The sequence below is a fragment of the Aspergillus steynii genome (genome assembly GCF_002849105.1).
Source record: "Aspergillus steynii IBT 23096 chromosome Unknown P170scaffold_6, whole genome shotgun sequence".
Taxonomy (NCBI): domain Eukaryota; kingdom Fungi; phylum Ascomycota; class Eurotiomycetes; order Eurotiales; family Aspergillaceae; genus Aspergillus; species Aspergillus steynii.
The window spans coordinates 1,806,476-1,821,867 of record NW_020194403.1 but is presented as its reverse complement, the minus strand read 5'-3'; the positions used below and the strand labels follow the sequence as shown (position 1 = coordinate 1,821,867).

Below are 15,392 nucleotides of genomic sequence, written 5' to 3'. Positions count from 1 at the left end.
CATTGGCTCGACAGCAGCCCGACTGACTTGGCGCCACCATTGGAGGGGCAGATAGACTGGCGGCGAATGAGAGAAATTCGCTGCCTGGAGAACATCGAGATGAGACTGTCCAGTGTTCACGAACAGAGGATGGATGGTGGATCAGAAAAGGATCGGCCCGCCGGCGGAAAACCAAAGACGAGGCCAGTCACGCCCTCGCTGCCTGAGGCCGCGAGATCCGTGCCTTGAATTCATCTACACGTTAACTTCGGTATTTACACATCGTCCCGTCCATCCATCGCCGCCATGTCCTCCTCCTGCGTAATGGACCTCCGTACTCCCGCGCCCCGCCAGCAGCTCAATCCAATCAACCGACGAGGCCTCTTCGGGCCCGCTCCGGGTCTGCCGCATCTGTCGCTCGTACTCCAACTGCAATTGGTGGCAGGTTGAAGATGCATGGTACCCCAGCTCTTCTTCCTCCAGGCCTGAAAGCAATTCCCATGCCCGTATCTTGAGCCTGCTGGATGTCACCGCAGTGCCCGCTAGGAAGACGGGGAAAATCACGATGTGCCGGTGATTTTCTCGGGCCGCATGGCCCAGATCCTCGGCCAGCTCAAGCACCATGGCGGCGTGGTGCTGTATCTCCTCCTCCGCGTTTTTGACGGCTGGTGTTTCTGCTGACAGGCGCTCCGGCCAGAGGCCGGTAAAGGAGAAAAGGAAAGAGGTGTGAAATAGTATTAGGGTCTAATTCCGGAGACCGTCAGTTCGAGCCACCACACAGGTCTTCTCACCCAGTGCCCTAAACCTACCTGTTGCAGCAGATATTGCAGCCGTTCTTGGAGGAGATGCCGGTTGTCCATCAAGAAGCGCATTTCAGGGGAAAACCAAAGCCCACGGAGTTGGTTACGCAGCTCCTCGGCACCCTGTCGTGCATCCATGTGCGCGTCCGGGTAGGACACCTGATGTTTTCTCATGTCGGCCGCAAAGAGTCCTGACCGAACGGCGAGCATCAGGGTGTCATGGTGCAAGCGAGAAATCATGAATAGATTGTCACGCTCTTCGGGATAGAGCAAGCATGACGTCTCAGGAGAAACAGGACAGAAGAAGGATTCGGCGGTGGGAAGTAAGTGACCCTCGATGACCGCTTTGGCAAACTCCCCCGTTCCCGTGCCGCCGAGAAGGTTGTACACATCAATATAACAAACCCACCAGAGTATAAAGGGATACCTTTCAATCCCATAGGTAGACTGCCTTGAATGCACTATGTGAAGCAGCCGGGAGGTGACGTAAGACTGAATTTGCAACCCGTCGAGATTCGCCGCCGCGACCTGGACACACCATTAAGTCAGTTTGCTCTTCAAAGTAGATCCGACTCCTAGTGGCAAACGCGAGAGAACTTTTGGGCCTGACCTCATAGACAAGCAGCAAAAAATGCGTAAGCAAAACCTCATCCGACAACAGATCGTCATCCCCAGAAGGGTGGGTTTGCACGGCGGCCAATGCTCGGTGGTAGTACTGTGGAGCGTCCACGCTGTGACCACTTCCTTGACGAGACAAGCTAAGTGCAGATATCGCTAGCATTGCGTAGTATAGCTGCAGGGGTGATCAATTAGACCATCAGGCAGGCAGAGATATAGACTGGGTTCCACATACACGAGGAGACCGAGCCGCTTCTTGCTCGAAAACTTCCGGGCTTAACCTATAACTGCTGCCCGGACAATCAACCATGACCATTTTGGGAATCAAGTGCGTCCACACCACGTCACAGAAATGTCGAAGTAATAAATCGTCACGACGTTGGGGTTGGGAACGTGCTTGTTGATTGTCATGTGCCATGACCTGAATGCTTGACATGGTGGAGGGAGTCCGGACTGGAGAGCCCCGAGAGTCAGATTCCAGGGGCTGTCCTGAGCATTTGCGGTTGATGGGTGATGGTCTTCGTGTATCTCGAAAAACCTTTAGAATCACCACGTTGGGGTCGACTTCAGCGGTTGCAACGCATGATTGGCTCGTTTCGCTGTTGATGCAAAAAGAATATGACACCTGATCACCTACATACGTTTCAGGGGTGTCCTCGGTGTACTCCGGGAGATGAGCGAAACTCTCGGGAATCACAATAACATGATACGTGCCAGGAACAGAAGATTCTGCTTTTCTTTCCCGATCCTCATCCGAGGTGAGCAGCTCAAACGAGGGCAAGCAATCAGCTGAAGTGTTTATGGGGCGTTTATGAGTCCGGGGTGTGTCGGCTGGGATTGCAATCATGAGCATTGAACAAGACTGCCAATAAGGAGCGAAATTAAGACTCACGATCCCATACTACGTTCCCAACTATCTCAACTTCTGACATTCGGTCCATGATCCGGCGCGTGTCATCGCGAAAGCACAGGCGCGGTCTATAGTCGCAAATGTGACCCAGTCGGGTACATTGCTAGCGCACTAGTTAGTGGGTGACTTTGAGTGTTTCTTGACGACGAGCGGATGGAATTTTTTTTTCATACATTGCATTGGGGATGGCTTTCATCACATTTGACTGTTGGTCGATTAAATCATTGCCTTAGGAAATGAGGGGGAGAAATGAAGGATTTTGTTGTAAGGTAGCTCACACCTTTGCGGCTCTGTTCCATTGTAGACATACGGGTTAGCATGCCACAGGACATTCAACGACGTCATTTTAAAGATAACTGGCTCACTCTGCAAGTCCTAAAGGGATAGAAAAGGCAATTAGGAGTCGGATATATAAGCGCATTGCGACTAGCGGAAGAAACATACCAGCATCCGGTTCTTGACCGCGGCGGAAATCGCACTCGCGGTCGAGAAACCTTTGTTCGCGCAGGATCGGGGAGATTGAGACTGAAGCTGGTCGTATCATCTTTTGGGGCAATGATAGGTAGCCAGAGAGGTCGCTTCCTCGACGAATTGCCCCTTCGCGTTGACTTGACCAAGCTTACGACCGGCATGATCGGATCGGAGGTCACTCTGTAGACTCATTGAGCACCAGCAACCATAAGACATGCCAATACAAAATTCTCTCTTACTAGATGGTGAAATATTCCGAGCTGAGTGGCTGCCTAACGATAGTAGATAGGCCCCCAAAGTAGAGGCGTAGTTGAGAGGGAACTGGATGAAAGGACGATAGTGGGCGGGAAGGAATTAATGCGAAGACTGTGAAATATACATTTCTAGCAGCTGCAGGGGATGATGGCAAGCGTCAAGTGGGGAGAGATAAGGGAAGAAAAGAAAAAAAAAAAAAAAAAAAGAAAAAGAAAAAAAAAAAAGAGAGGGAGAAAGAAAGGTAAAACACAATATGAATCAGAAGAGATCGAAAGATAGGGGAGGAATTAATTCTATATACGAATACAAGTACGGAGGCAACCCCAGTTTCCCGCAGAGGGAGGGGGGAACCACACGAAGGGGGGGAAAAGATAATTAAAAATAAAGTAAAGGTTCTACTACCATGAGCCAAAAAGAAAAAAGATAAAAAAAAAAAAAAAGGTGTTCGCATCAACAACTTCAGCTCGCCCTTGTCGCCGGTGGCGGTCGTCAGGTACCTTAAGGCACGCAAAGGTCAAGGCTACACAGGCGAATCGGGAGGGCGAGGGCAACTTCCATTTGGGCTGTGCAGTGTTTGTTTGCCCCTCCGAGGAAAGAAGGGGATTAGCCTGGTCAGAACAATCACCGCAGTGGCTGGAGGAGCTAGTACAGAGTACGACAGATGCCAACCATGTGGGAGGTCCGACGGTGACAAATCTCCGGGGATCCATCCCGGGGACCCTCACGGAGGGCTCACGGAGGGCTCACGGAGAGAGGGATCTGGAGAGATCCTGTCGACGACCCCCAAGTCATCACGATGACTGCAGAACTGCATCTGCGATGAGTGGGCAGGTTTCGTGCGGCCAGGGCGGGTCAGGTGACTGACGGGTGCTTATTGCTTACTCGCTAACCCTCGAACTAACTACTTTTAAGGTCCCGACTAGACCCGCGCTAGTCTGTTCCCGTCACGCCGTCCCATCGCAGACTCGCCTGGACCGGTCTGGCCTTTTCACCCTATCGTGCGCGATCTCCCCCCACCGGCCACTCCGCGTTGAAACGTGTTGGACACTGGGAGCGCAGCCAATGACTCCCCCCCCCCCTTTTGGCCTGACTCGCACTCGCCTTCCCGTCCACTGTTCCTGACAATCGCCACGTTGCATTTGATTGGATTTTCTTGCTTCCCCTCCGGCCAGCTGGACTCGGCTTCGCCCCTCCTCAGAACTTGGGCCGGTCCCTCTCCCTCTCCCTCTCCCTCTCCCTCTCTCCCCCCCCCGCAACGCAGATAGTCCCGCTTAGATCTCATGGGGACACGAGTTCCCGCAATGTCTGATCTAATATCTGCTGCACCGGCCCAGATCTTTCCGCCCCCCTCCAGCCCCGGATCAGTTCCGGAAGGGCTGTATTGACCTCAAGTCCGGTCTTCTGACTGAAGCTAACATACGAGGCAGCGGCTTGCGCCCGCCCCATGCGGATGGCTTCGGCCGATACGTCTATCTCGCAGGACAGCATCTCCCCGGCCAGTACCGCCAGCGGTTCTCGTAATTCGCGCAGATGCAATGGCTCTCCTGGACTTGCTGAAGCCCTCGCTTCTAACCGAGCGAACAGCGTACGCAGCTGCTCATACAATGTGACCTGCACGGTTCTACCGCCACCGCGAACCACTCTGTGAAGCAGCGCTTTGACTTGTAGCAGGTGCTCGATGGTGCCTTAGAATTGGGTCAGCGAAACTATTTGGAAGGAAGTGGCTATGCAGAAACGCACCTTCCACAGACCCGCGGGATTCTGGGTTGAAGCATTGTAGAAGACATTTCACACAGGCCGCCAGCGTATCCTCGATGTTTTGTCTTGGCGCATGTTAGCAACGAGAGGGCCGCTCAGGTCGAGGGTATAGAAAGGGCTTTGAGGCAATCCGGCATACCTAGGTTTTTGTCCGCTCCCCGAATCAATGTCCATCGAGTCCTCCCCGTCCTCTAGTTCCTCTACCACTTGGGTGGTTATTCCCATGGCATCCGGCATCATGTTGATATCTTGACGTGCCTGAGAGACTCCGCCCAAGGCGACAAGGGCGTACGGACGATAGGTGGGGTTCTTGCGCTTCGCCTCTCGAACTGCGATGGCCTAAAGAGACTCTCGTTAAATACTTCCAAAGCAACGAGATGATGAGGAGAGGATTAAGGGTGGCGATGGGATCGACAAACCTTCATTGTGTCACCCAGCTGAGGATCCTCGCACCAGAGCTTCGCTGCCTGGCTCGAAAACTTCACAAATGCCTTTAACACGGTTTCTTTCCCTTCCCACGTCTTCCCTGCCATTGCTTTCTCCAAGACAGGCCACAGATGTTTGCCCGTGGCGATGTCAATCTCCGGGTCTAGTGCCATGATAGCATTTGCAAATCCCAGGGCTGCCGTATGCTTGATAGCCCAGCGAGGCGAGTCCAGGTTTTCCAAAACTAGAGTGGTGATTTCTTTGAGATACAGCGATACGGCGCGATTCCCACCCACGTTGTCTTGCCATGTCTTCTCGAAGACCTCTCTGACATGAGCGTCGCTATCATGCTTTGCGACAAATATGAAAGGCAACGCGGTGGCAGCAAAAGCCATGAATTTATCGTTGGACAACTTGGACGCCGAGTGCAGAATTTCCGCCGAAATGACGCGCGGGTTGGCGTCTTCCGCACTCAGATACAGGCGCTTGGCATGCTCCATCGTCTTTAGAATTCGATCATCGGAGGCCAGTCGTAGAAGGTAGCCGATGGACGTACAGTAGGACGCACTGACGGTGTCGTTGCGGTCGACGACGTATTTCCCAAGAAGCTGTATAAAGCGATCCGCATAGGGCCGGCAGACAGCCGGCTTCATGCTGAGCAGAACCAAAACACGGCTACAGCCCACCTTGGAGGGAAGACCAACGGCCGATCGAAGCACACCTTCGAGTTTTGCTGCAAACTCTTTCATACTGACTTCGTCCAACGTATCTATGAGGTATCGTTCAATCACCTCCATCATCGGAGAAGTGCGAATGCTGGAGAGCCTCATTTTGTCGATGTCCTGACCACTCAATCCGTATTTTTCGGCGTTGAGATGGACGTAATTGACTGCCTGCGGCTCCAGCGAGCTCAGAGAGTTCAAAAACTGTTCCATGATTTGGGGCACAAATGGACGCAATGGCCCGCCGGGGCTTTTCTTTATCATTTGGACCAAGGCCCCAATGGCAAATCCTTGGACCTCCTGGACGCCAGATTCCATGCCCTTATCGCTCAACAAAAAGGGAATCACGGTTTCCAGCATGCTGCTCGACCTTTTGACGTTCGAGTCGCTTGTTTCCAGTGTACGGAGGACCGCGTTCGTGATTGTTTGGCAGAGCTTCAGAGCGGCCGCTCGAACAGACTCTTTGATGTCGTCTACAAGTTTAAAGGCCTTGCTGAAGATCTCGTCCGTGTACCTGGCGTAGCTATCCGGTCGTCGCCCCTGAAGCAGGTCCGCTATAGCAGCACAGCTCGCCTGTCGCACTCGCCATTCTCGACCCGCCATCATACTTTTGAGTAGATCTCCTATGATTTCGTCGAAATGGGTGTTGATCAATTCTGTTGGCTCTTTGACCAGCGCTTGCCATATTGTGTTCATTGACCGCTGCACGTTCGGATTGGGATCAAATCTGTAGCGGAATAGTTTCGGATAAATCTTGGGGTTGCTCGCTAGATATCCACTGGCACTAGAATCAGAAAAGATGCTGCTGATTCCCAGCTTGCTGAACGCTGCACGGTTGGTCCAGAGGGCGTTGTTTGAAGCCAACGACATGAATCGATACACGAGCGAAGGGTCGCCGGCTTCGGCGGCAAGATTCATGATGTCCTTGTATGTATTGACCGAAGAGCCGCCCCCGGTAGGGAGAGATCCTGGTTCAAAGAGTTCGGTTTCTTCATTGACCCTTCCGCCCCTCAAGCTAGAGCTGTTTGCTGTGAACGACTCTACCAGGTCGCGCACCAAGTCATCCTTCAGCGCCTGGTCCCCAATCTCATAAACGAGGCTCAGGCCTTGAGCTCCAGTTTCCTGCACCACCTCATCGCGATCCCCAAGCAGGCTTGAGAATGTCACCTGGCTCTTGCGCAATCGGGATTGCATTTCCTGTATATGACCACAGTTTTTCACTAGGCACAATAACCAAATTGCAGATGCTTTTCGGAGAGCTGGCTTCGATGCGCCACAGTCTTCAATGATTTTGTCGCACATGGCTTCAAGGACTGCTTCGGAGATCGCGGATACAGGAGCTGGTTCATCGACATCAAATTCTGTCGCCAACGATCGAGACCTCCATCCCACAGCAGCGCCACTCAGCGCCTCACCAACGGTAAAGTGGACCTCGGGGCTGCGGATCTCGTGCAAGCCATAAAGCACATCCAGGGATTCTTGGAGCGACGACCCTAGTTCCTCGTTTCCAGAGAATGCCAGAGACAATAGTCCCAAGGAAATGATCGCGGCCTCGCTTTCGGCCTTTGCATCTAGCGCTATCTTGCTCTTGATTGACTTCCACCTGTCGCCGGAAAGCATCGCAGGTGGTAAAAGTCCAGAAAGAGCGAGTTGTCCAATAGCCACCTGCGCAGATCGTCGGAGAAGGGAGTCCCTTGCAGTCTCGATTATATCAAATATCATATGGATAAACTGGATCGCCTGCTGTTCAGGGATTCTGTGTCGCATATTGCGAAACGCAAGTCGGCTGAAGACATATGATAGGGCAAGAATTGCTCCTCGACTTTTGAGGGCGACTTCACCAATCGCATCCGTCCACACGGTGACAGAACTTGAGAGCTCGGTCACTAGAGCTGCTAGATCATTCTCACTGAACGTGGGATGAGAGGCTAAAATCCCGAGAGTATGTGCGGCTACATCTTGCCTATCCTGGTCGTTGCTGTAAAGAGGACCTTTCAATGACAGCGTTTGTGGCACCAGCGCCTCGACCAAGTCATTCGAGACCAACGAACAGATACTGACGAACTGCTCACCGCATTGCAGCCGACCTTCTGAGCTCTCGCCAATAAGACCGGCCAAAGCGCTTGATAGGAATAGCAGAACAGCTTCTTTGTCAGAAGCCTGTATGTGCTTTCTTACTGCCGAACGCGCTTGCTCATCAGTCGAAAGTAGCACATCAAGCTTCACATCCCAATCTTGCTCGATGCTTGTCGTGATATTGGATTTTGAGAAAGATTCCCAAAGTAGAATCTGACGAAGAAAAGTGACAGCGGGGGCAAATGCCTTTTGGTAGGGTCCTGAAAGAATCTCAGCCGCAGAGAGACCAGGCACTCCGGCCAAGGCCGCCGAACCAAAGAGAAAGCGCGTTGCCTCGGAAAAACTGGGGAAATTGAACCACAGAGCTCGCGATTCATCCGTCACCGACGCAAACCATTTCTTATCCTGACCAGTATTTAGAATCCGATACCAGTAAGGATGCAGGCCTTTTTTCCCTTCCTCTATGACCTCGTGGTGTCTCTCTGATCCTCGCGCGACGGCAATGAGGTCGATCCAACGAGCGACGACATCGCTATATGGTAGAAACCTATTGGAGAAACGCACGGCCGCGTACTGAGGGCTTCTGATTATTTTGAACCCCGTCATTGAGTCGTCTTCCCCGGGGTGGTTCTCCATCTGATGAATAAGGAACGGTCGCAGGCTGTCTTGGAATTGTTTATCCCAGCTGTCAACTGACGAATTGAGAATACTTCCTAGGGCCTGTTCAATGCTCACGAAGATTTGAGAGCTGGAATCATCGCAGCTTAAGGAGGTGAAGAGCCATTTGATGAGGTCATATCCTGATATCGCGTTATCTTCATTCTGCGTTTGGAAATCCGCCTTGGGAACCATGACTCCGATACTCTCGTAGGCAAGTCCTCGTAGACTTAGATCACTTGCGGGGAGCCTCTGCCCACTCGCACCGGGACTTGGCCAGCCTTGGGATTCGATAAAATCCTTGAGGCCCGCTATGACATTGGGCGCCATGCGCTTGAGTTCGGACGAGGAGCCCATGCGCACCACCCATGTGGTGAAGGTGAAAATTTGTGTGCGCAATTTCGAGGCTTGCAATCCTTGCGAAGTCCTTGCGGCATCTGATAGGAGACCCTCTTCAATCAACCGGATGACCCTATCGGTATCCACGGTGGCCCGTATCGATTTGCCCAGATAAATCAAAATTTTGATCTGCAAGGTAGGTCGTGCTGGGAGCGCACCGTCGGGGGCGCCTGCTCCAAAATATAGGTCATATAACTGCTGCACAACTTCCGGATCCTCGAGGTTCGGAATGAATCGTTTCATAAGATCTTCCCCGAGGTCTGATATGCGGGTGTTGACATCTGCAGATGCAATCAAAGCCGGCAGGAAGCGCTCCGAAGGCGTGAAGGCTCCACTGGCAAGAAACCTCAACGCTGTCGCTTTAGTCTCAGTCAAATTCAATCCACCGGGCAAAGATTGACTCCATGTTTCTGTCATAGGCACGCCTTTGTTTAGAAATGTGTATTCTGCGGGGGAAAGCCCCGGGCAAGTAGGCGCATTCTTCTCTGCGGGGGCGAGAATGAGTAATTTCCCAAACCAGGAGGCGAGGAAGTTCGTATCCTGGTCGGAGAGACCAAGATGGGATTTCAACTGCACGTCATCTTTACTATCTTTCGCGGGCAGTTTGAGCAAGGGTAGCAGCCGAAGGACGAGGTTAAACACAACGGCCGCTTGATCAACCGACGTTCCAATCTCGGAGACTCTCTGAAGCAATGGAACCAAGATTTCGATCCGGGCGTCGGACCCCAACCGATCTAAGCCTTGCTGGATATAGATCAAATCGAAATGTCTGATTAGGGTGGACTTTTGCTCCTTAAATTGCTTCAACAAAGCTGGCACGGGCAGCCGGATTGATGGGGCCTGGGCTCTAGTGTTGATATGCTGGCAGACTGCGATTACTTTGTTGCGCACCGCAAGGCTCTCGGAGCCCAGCTTCAACAGCAGAGGCGCCAAATACGTGTTCAGCAATGTACTTAGTTTCTCGTCCGTTTCTGCCAGAGCGATTCTGAGTTCCACTTTGGATATCAAGCTCAGCTCGCGGGCCTCGGCATTCGCTGACGTGGTTTCCGACGCCATGATAGGATTTAATGAGCAGACAGAGGAAAGAGAACGCTTTCACACATTGGTGGAGGAAAGGGTTCGATGGGACTGGAAGAGAACGGTATGTAGGCACTTGGTAGTAGCTTGAACCCCACGGCCTTGTCTCTAGGCAGAGACACCCACGTCAGTTGCGGTCCTGAGGCTCCCCAGAACAGAGCTGCTATCCCGATCGGGATAGTCCGGCTGAGTCATCGTGCTGAGGTCAGCAGCGTCACCCTAGTCCGAATCAGGCAATCCCGGACAGGAACCGCCCTGCTAAGCAAGAACAACAACAACAACAAGCATAGTTGCGGTGATATCGATTGCTATATAGTATTCCCCAAATCACCTGCATATGACAAATTAAAATGGTGGCCAGTATCATCCTATGGTGCGTCCTCAATCCAAAGGTCGATATATATAAGTGCCTATGGGCCTCGAGAATCTGTCCTCCGCTGCTCAGCTGCTTCCCCCCTCAAGAACCTGGCTACCTCTCGTTCGGCCCCCTCCGAGTGACCGCCAACCGCCTTTTTATCGTTGGAATTGCCAAACAAGCATTGCCATAGATCGTCTTTCTTGACCAGTTCCCCACCGGACGCACCGCCAGCCATCAACTTGGCGAGCGCTGCATCCTGTACCTCCAAAGAATTAGCAGAGTCGATGGCTGCTTCGGTCAGGTTATTGACTACTTCGTCATCAGGTCTGCCGGATCCCTGGTCTTCGGTCCCTTTGTCCTTGCGAGCAATGTGGGTTAGGCGACGTGAAACGGAAAGGTCGTAGATGGACTCCTCCACGGTATCGTTGACAAGGTACATCCAAACAGTAGTGGGAAGATGTTGCCCGATTCGATGTACTCGAGCAATGGCCTGAAGCTCAATTGCCGTGTTGATCAGGGGCTCGCAGAGGAAGACGTGGGTTGCATTAACCAGGTTAAGCCCCGACGAATGAGCTCTCGCGTGCAGCAGGAAACACTCAATCTGCGAGTGTCATGAGTGTCAAGCTTCGAAGTGACTTGCAGCGCGAGGGAAATCTTACCGACGGATCGCTTTTGAATAGCTGTATGCCATCCTTACTATCAACACTGCTGTAGCCAATCTTGAACCGCAAGAACGCAGTGCCTAAAACGTCCAGAAAGCCTTTGTACTGGGAGAAAACCACAGACTTCGCGCCAGGGTCATGTTCGCGGAGCCATAAGATGTGACGTGCTAAGGTGTCAATCTTAGTCCCGAAAGAACTGTCCAGATCGATGTTTCTGATCTCTTTGAGTGTTCCCGAGCCAATGTCAGTATAGATGGAGTTCTTTGGTGAGCGATCGGTTTCAATCTTCGCCGGGGATTTCTCTTCCTGAACGACAAACTCCTGCGGCTTGTATGTAATCTGGTAAAAGTCATTGGCCTTCAAGCGTTTTTTGCATGTTGGGCAAGTTCGATGTTGGTGCCACCACATGCGCAAGCAATCTTTGCAGTACTTGTGGCCGCAGACCGTTAGAACACCTAAGAATAAGCTTTTATCAGCAGGCCCATCAACTGAGATGTCTGGGACGTAGATCAGCCAATCACTCACCGACTTCAAAGCTTGACTGGCATATGACACAAATCTTTGAGGTGTCATCTGAGCCCGATTCGTCCCGGAGATGAATGAGATAGCGACGCTTTGCCCTCAAGGCTGAAATTTTCTCGTCACTCACCCCCTCTTGTCTGAGCTTCGCAGCGAAAGCTGTCTCGTCCAAAGGTTGACCGGCACTCTCTTCATCGTAGGGGGCCACAGTGTCGGATATCTGCTGCAGCTGGCGGTAGTACTCGAGACGATTGTTCATCGTATCTCGGAACAATTCCACTTCCCTCTCTAAATTAGATGCAATTTTCCCTTGCTCTGAAGCCATCTGGCTGGAATGCCGGAGAATCAATGAAACAATCTCATACTCGGCCTGAGCTCGCGAGCTCCCTCCACCTGCTTGCCACTCCAAAGAAGTCGCCAGGCTTCGGAGCTCGCTGATAATGCCACGAAGGGAGCCCAGTTGAGGATCGGGCTTGATGTTACTACGGGTGCCCATCATCTCCAGAAAAAGCTTCGGGGAGGGCCCTTCCCCCTTTTGGGCTTGGATTATTCCACTTTTGACCTCATGGGCGATGAGCACGTTTTTCTGGCCAGTCAAAGCGTCATGGCGATCCGCAAACATTGCACGTAATGCTTCCATGTAGACATACATCTCGTCTTGATGTTTCGTAGATTTTTCATACTCATTGCCTTCGAGTTCATTATCGTCCTCCTGGTCAATAAGTGATTGCGAAAGTAATTTGACCATAGCACCGCGCCACTCATTGTACTGATCTGCATGTTTGTTCATAGCGCCGCAAAAGTCTTCGAGCTTGTCGAGGACGCGACGAGCCTCCACCCCCTTATTGTAGAGCTGTGGTTTCATCCTGGAGATGTCCACGAATTGCTGCGTTTGGGACTTTCCTCTGATCGTTCTCATAAAACGGCCTACCTTACCAGAGATATCCCTGAGCATCTCCTTGCGGATCAACTTTGCCGTTCCATACGCTTCTTCCTCGCGTTTTTCTAAAGATTTGAATTCTTCAGACTCCGGGTCGGTAAGCTTCGGATCGGTCTTGATTTGGTAATAGGCATTTCCCGTGAAAAACACACAAATATGCTGAATCTCAAGGGCTGATCGTAGCCTCTGGCGGAAGGCTCCCACCCGAGTGTTCTTGTCGTTCTCTTCATTTTCATCGTCGCTCGCGGTATCGATCGAGTTCGTCTCCTGATTAATTTGGGCGGAAGTGGACTGACTGTTAACCCATTCTGAGTGCAGCCGGTCCCGACATTCCTTTACAATCTCACCAGCGCGCTCTAACGAGCTTGTCCAGAGATCGAGCGCCTTTTGTCGGTGCATAGAATTCTCCAGAAGTTGCCCACGCCGAAGTTGGGAAAGGAGACGAGAACGCTCCTCTGTGTGAATGAGAACGTCATTCTGATCAATCATGACTTCGAGAACCTCGGCCACGGATCGCAGGGGTCCATTTGCGAGCCCCAGTCCACGACGATGATTTCCGGCAGGATGGAGACAGGTCTGGCGAAGCTTGACTAGCCAATTGCGCATTTTTTCGATGATTACGGAGTCCTCAGGACTCCAGTCCCCATTGAGCGGAGCCCCCGACAGATCAAGGCCGCAATCCTCGCACATCTGCTCATACAGCTGTCCGTAACGTTGCTCCTCAACCGCAGTAAAGGGGATTGTGATGACGATTCGCTTCTGGGGTGGCAGATGAAGTTCATTGCGGACGTGGTCTTTGCTGTGCCGAAGTGAAATGCTTTGAACAATGCACGCTAGCACAGACCTAAACTCAACGCACAATCTATTCCAGATGAAACCATAGAATGGTTTATAATCGAGAAAAAGCAACAGCCCGAGCAGGTCTTTGATGTCTTTGCGAAGCGGTGTTCCAGTCACAGCCCAGGCATTCTGACGAGGGATCAGGTGCGCAACTTTGGCTGCATTGCTGACTCCACTCTCAATCATCTGAGCCTCATCGAGACAAACTCGCCACCAGGACACTTGAACGAGAGGCGTCTTTCTTGGTTCGAATCTTTTCTCGTGTCGCAAATTTCTCGTCGGAGCATCGCCGGAATAGTGTATTTCTCGTGCGAGTACATTGTAGGTGGTGAGTACTACATCGTAATCAGCAATCATCTCCACTAGCTCTTGATCCGAGAGTGCTTGATGGCGTTGAATTCCCGTATAATGAAAGACGCTGAGACCGGGTGCATGGGTCCTGATCTCCTGCTCCCATTGCTCGAGAATTGCAGGCGGCGTTATGATTAACGTTGCGCCTGATGGTCTGAGTCCTCCAGAGCGGTGGTCCGAAAACGTTTCTTCGGGAGACAGCAAGCGGCGGTTGAGGCACATCAGTCCGATCATCTCAACCGTCTTCCCCAGACCCATTTCCTCGGCAAGAATACCACCTTTAAGGCGGACATTCGCATCGAACCAGTTTGTCAAGTCAGTGGTGACAATCATAAATAAATGGCTGGCGAAGCAAGTCCTCCCGTCTGCATCGAATATTCTTCGGAAGGATGCCGGCAGTTGATCTGGAGATTGGTTTTGGGTGGATACCACTTGTCCATTCTGCTGGAGTGTCGCGCCCTCCCTCGCCAGGAGCCACCTAACTGCTCTCCTCTGGAACGGGAACAGTTGGCATTCGATCAGGTCACATTTGATATCTGCTGACGTCGCTGGCGTGTCCGGCGGAACAAATACGTTGTCGTAAAAGTCGCGGGGGGACCAGCCAAGTTCATTCCTTCGTTGCTGACGCTTCCATTCGTGACTCTCATAGCCTGTAACCCCGTCTGATTCCCGCAAAACATATTTAGAGAATACCCTCAATGATCCGACCGGCAGTTGGTTGTAGTTCAAGATGTCTATCGAGTCTTTCCATAATATAACTGTCTCAAGCCGAAATTTTGTCTTGTCAGATAAGCGGAAGAGAGTCGACTGATAACAGGCAGGAGGTTGCGTCTTAGAATACCGGTCGGCACAAACAAGGGTCCGAGCAAGCTCCAGGTGGTCGCCAATGCCAGTCAATTGGGACTGATTCAATCGCTCTTCGAAGATAGTGTTGTGCCCTGATGAGGCAGCAAGCTCCAGCTCGAAGCAATCGCATGGTGACTGTTGCGGATGAGACGCAGGCTGGGGAGGTCGAAAGCCCCTAGCCTTTTGAATGAAGATGGGTAGACTTGTTAGAGTTTCAGGGAAGCTTCTGGATTCCTCAAGGTCGGGATTATCGCGTTCGAATTCCTATAATTGAAGCGCAGCCGAATGAGTAAGACACCTTTGTCCGTGCACATGGACTTGCATACCAGGTATAAGTACAAACGGGCTAGAGGAACATAGCCTAGAGGGGTCTGCGAGTCGGACACACCGTTCAGCTCCCGAAGGCTCTGAGTTCCGGTGTTCAGCCTCCGACGTTTGCTCGGAGGACCATTGGCCTCAAGCGCATCACTTGGCGCAAACGCAGTGGCCAAAGTATGAGGCACCGCACCTTCGAGCGTGTGGAGTCAGCCATCAGGCATGGGGTCAGATGAATAGGAATGCTGCTCTACCTGGAAGTAATAATTCTGCACTGATCACAGCCATCCCGCAACATGCCGGGTGTGTATCGGCTACGATGCAATAGTAGGGATGTCAAGCTGCGGAGGAGGCAACTAGCTTCCTTATCGCGCCCTCACGTGAAGATAGCCCGCTTCCTCCGCGGAAGGCCG

The 15,392-nt window shown here is 52.1% G+C and overlaps 3 protein-coding genes across 3 annotated transcripts; all 3 read right to left on the bottom strand.

The window, feature by feature from the left end:
- Positions 1-123: 123 nt before the first annotated feature.
- Positions 124-3,256, bottom strand: P170DRAFT_466345 (uncharacterized protein). Its single transcript, XM_024852410.1, has 10 exons — positions 3,018-3,256; positions 2,752-2,958; positions 2,673-2,682; positions 2,588-2,597; positions 2,481-2,512; positions 2,290-2,410; positions 1,633-2,228; positions 1,390-1,572; positions 789-1,307; positions 124-723 (listed from the first exon to the last, which is right to left on the bottom strand). The coding sequence occupies exons 2-10, from the start codon at positions 2,937-2,939 to the stop codon at positions 235-237; spliced, it is 2,148 nt and encodes a 715-aa protein (XP_024702280.1). The 5' UTR covers positions 2,940-2,958; positions 3,018-3,256; the 3' UTR covers positions 124-234.
- A 988-nt stretch (positions 3,257-4,244) lies between these two features.
- P170DRAFT_511639 (ECM29 family proteasome component) lies at positions 4,245-10,241 on the bottom strand. Its single transcript, XM_024854908.1, has 4 exons — positions 5,211-10,241; positions 4,931-5,130; positions 4,774-4,856; positions 4,245-4,718 (listed from the first exon to the last, which is right to left on the bottom strand). Exons 1-4 carry the CDS (start codon positions 10,125-10,127, stop codon positions 4,312-4,314), a joined length of 5,607 nt encoding a protein of 1,868 aa, XP_024702279.1. The 5' UTR covers positions 10,128-10,241; the 3' UTR covers positions 4,245-4,311.
- A 196-nt stretch (positions 10,242-10,437) lies between these two features.
- On the bottom strand, positions 10,438-15,289 carry P170DRAFT_412418 (putative SNF2 family helicase/ATPase). Its single transcript, XM_024846931.1, has 5 exons — positions 15,234-15,289; positions 14,991-15,172; positions 11,694-14,928; positions 11,166-11,623; positions 10,438-11,107 (listed from the first exon to the last, which is right to left on the bottom strand). The coding sequence occupies exons 1-5, from the start codon at positions 15,265-15,267 to the stop codon at positions 10,559-10,561; spliced, it is 4,458 nt and encodes a 1,485-aa protein (XP_024702278.1). The 5' UTR covers positions 15,268-15,289; the 3' UTR covers positions 10,438-10,558.
- Between the last annotated feature and the right edge of the window lie 103 nt (positions 15,290-15,392).

What these genes read in the sequence shown, in the direction of transcription:
- P170DRAFT_511639 (XM_024854908.1), bottom strand. Translation starts at nt 10,127, where the DNA reads ATGGCGTCGGAAACCACGTCAGCGAATGCCGAGGCCCGCGAGCTGAGC. An exon ending in GGGAGCGGACAAAAACCTAG is followed by an intron (nt 4,857 to 4,930) that starts GTATGCCGGATT and finishes ACATGCGCCAAG; the next exon opens with ACAAAACATCGAGGATACGC. An exon ending in ATCCCGCGGGTCTGTGGAAG is followed by an intron (nt 4,719 to 4,773) that starts GTGCGTTTCTGC and finishes CCCAATTCTAAG; the next exon opens with GCACCATCGAGCACCTGCTA.
- P170DRAFT_412418 (XM_024846931.1), bottom strand. Translation starts at nt 15,267, where the DNA reads ATGGCTGTGATCAGTGCAGAATTATTACTTCCAG. An exon ending in CCCGTTTGTACTTATACCTG is followed by an intron (nt 14,929 to 14,990) that starts GTATGCAAGTCC and finishes CTTCAATTATAG; the next exon opens with GAATTCGAACGCGATAATCC. An exon ending in CCAGTCAAGCTTTGAAGTCG is followed by an intron (nt 11,624 to 11,693) that starts GTGAGTGATTGG and finishes GCTTATTCTTAG; the next exon opens with GTGTTCTAACGGTCTGCGGC.
- P170DRAFT_466345 (XM_024852410.1), bottom strand. Translation starts at nt 2,939, where the DNA reads ATGCCGGTCGTAAGCTTGGTCAAGTCAACGCGAAGGGGCAATTCGTCG. An exon ending in AAAGCCATCCCCAATGCAAT is followed by an intron (nt 2,411 to 2,480) that starts GTATGAAAAAAA and finishes CTAGTGCGCTAG; the next exon opens with CAATGTACCCGACTGGGTCA. An exon ending in AAGCGGCTCGGTCTCCTCGT is followed by an intron (nt 1,573 to 1,632) that starts GTATGTGGAACC and finishes TCACCCCTGCAG; the next exon opens with CTATACTACGCAATGCTAGC.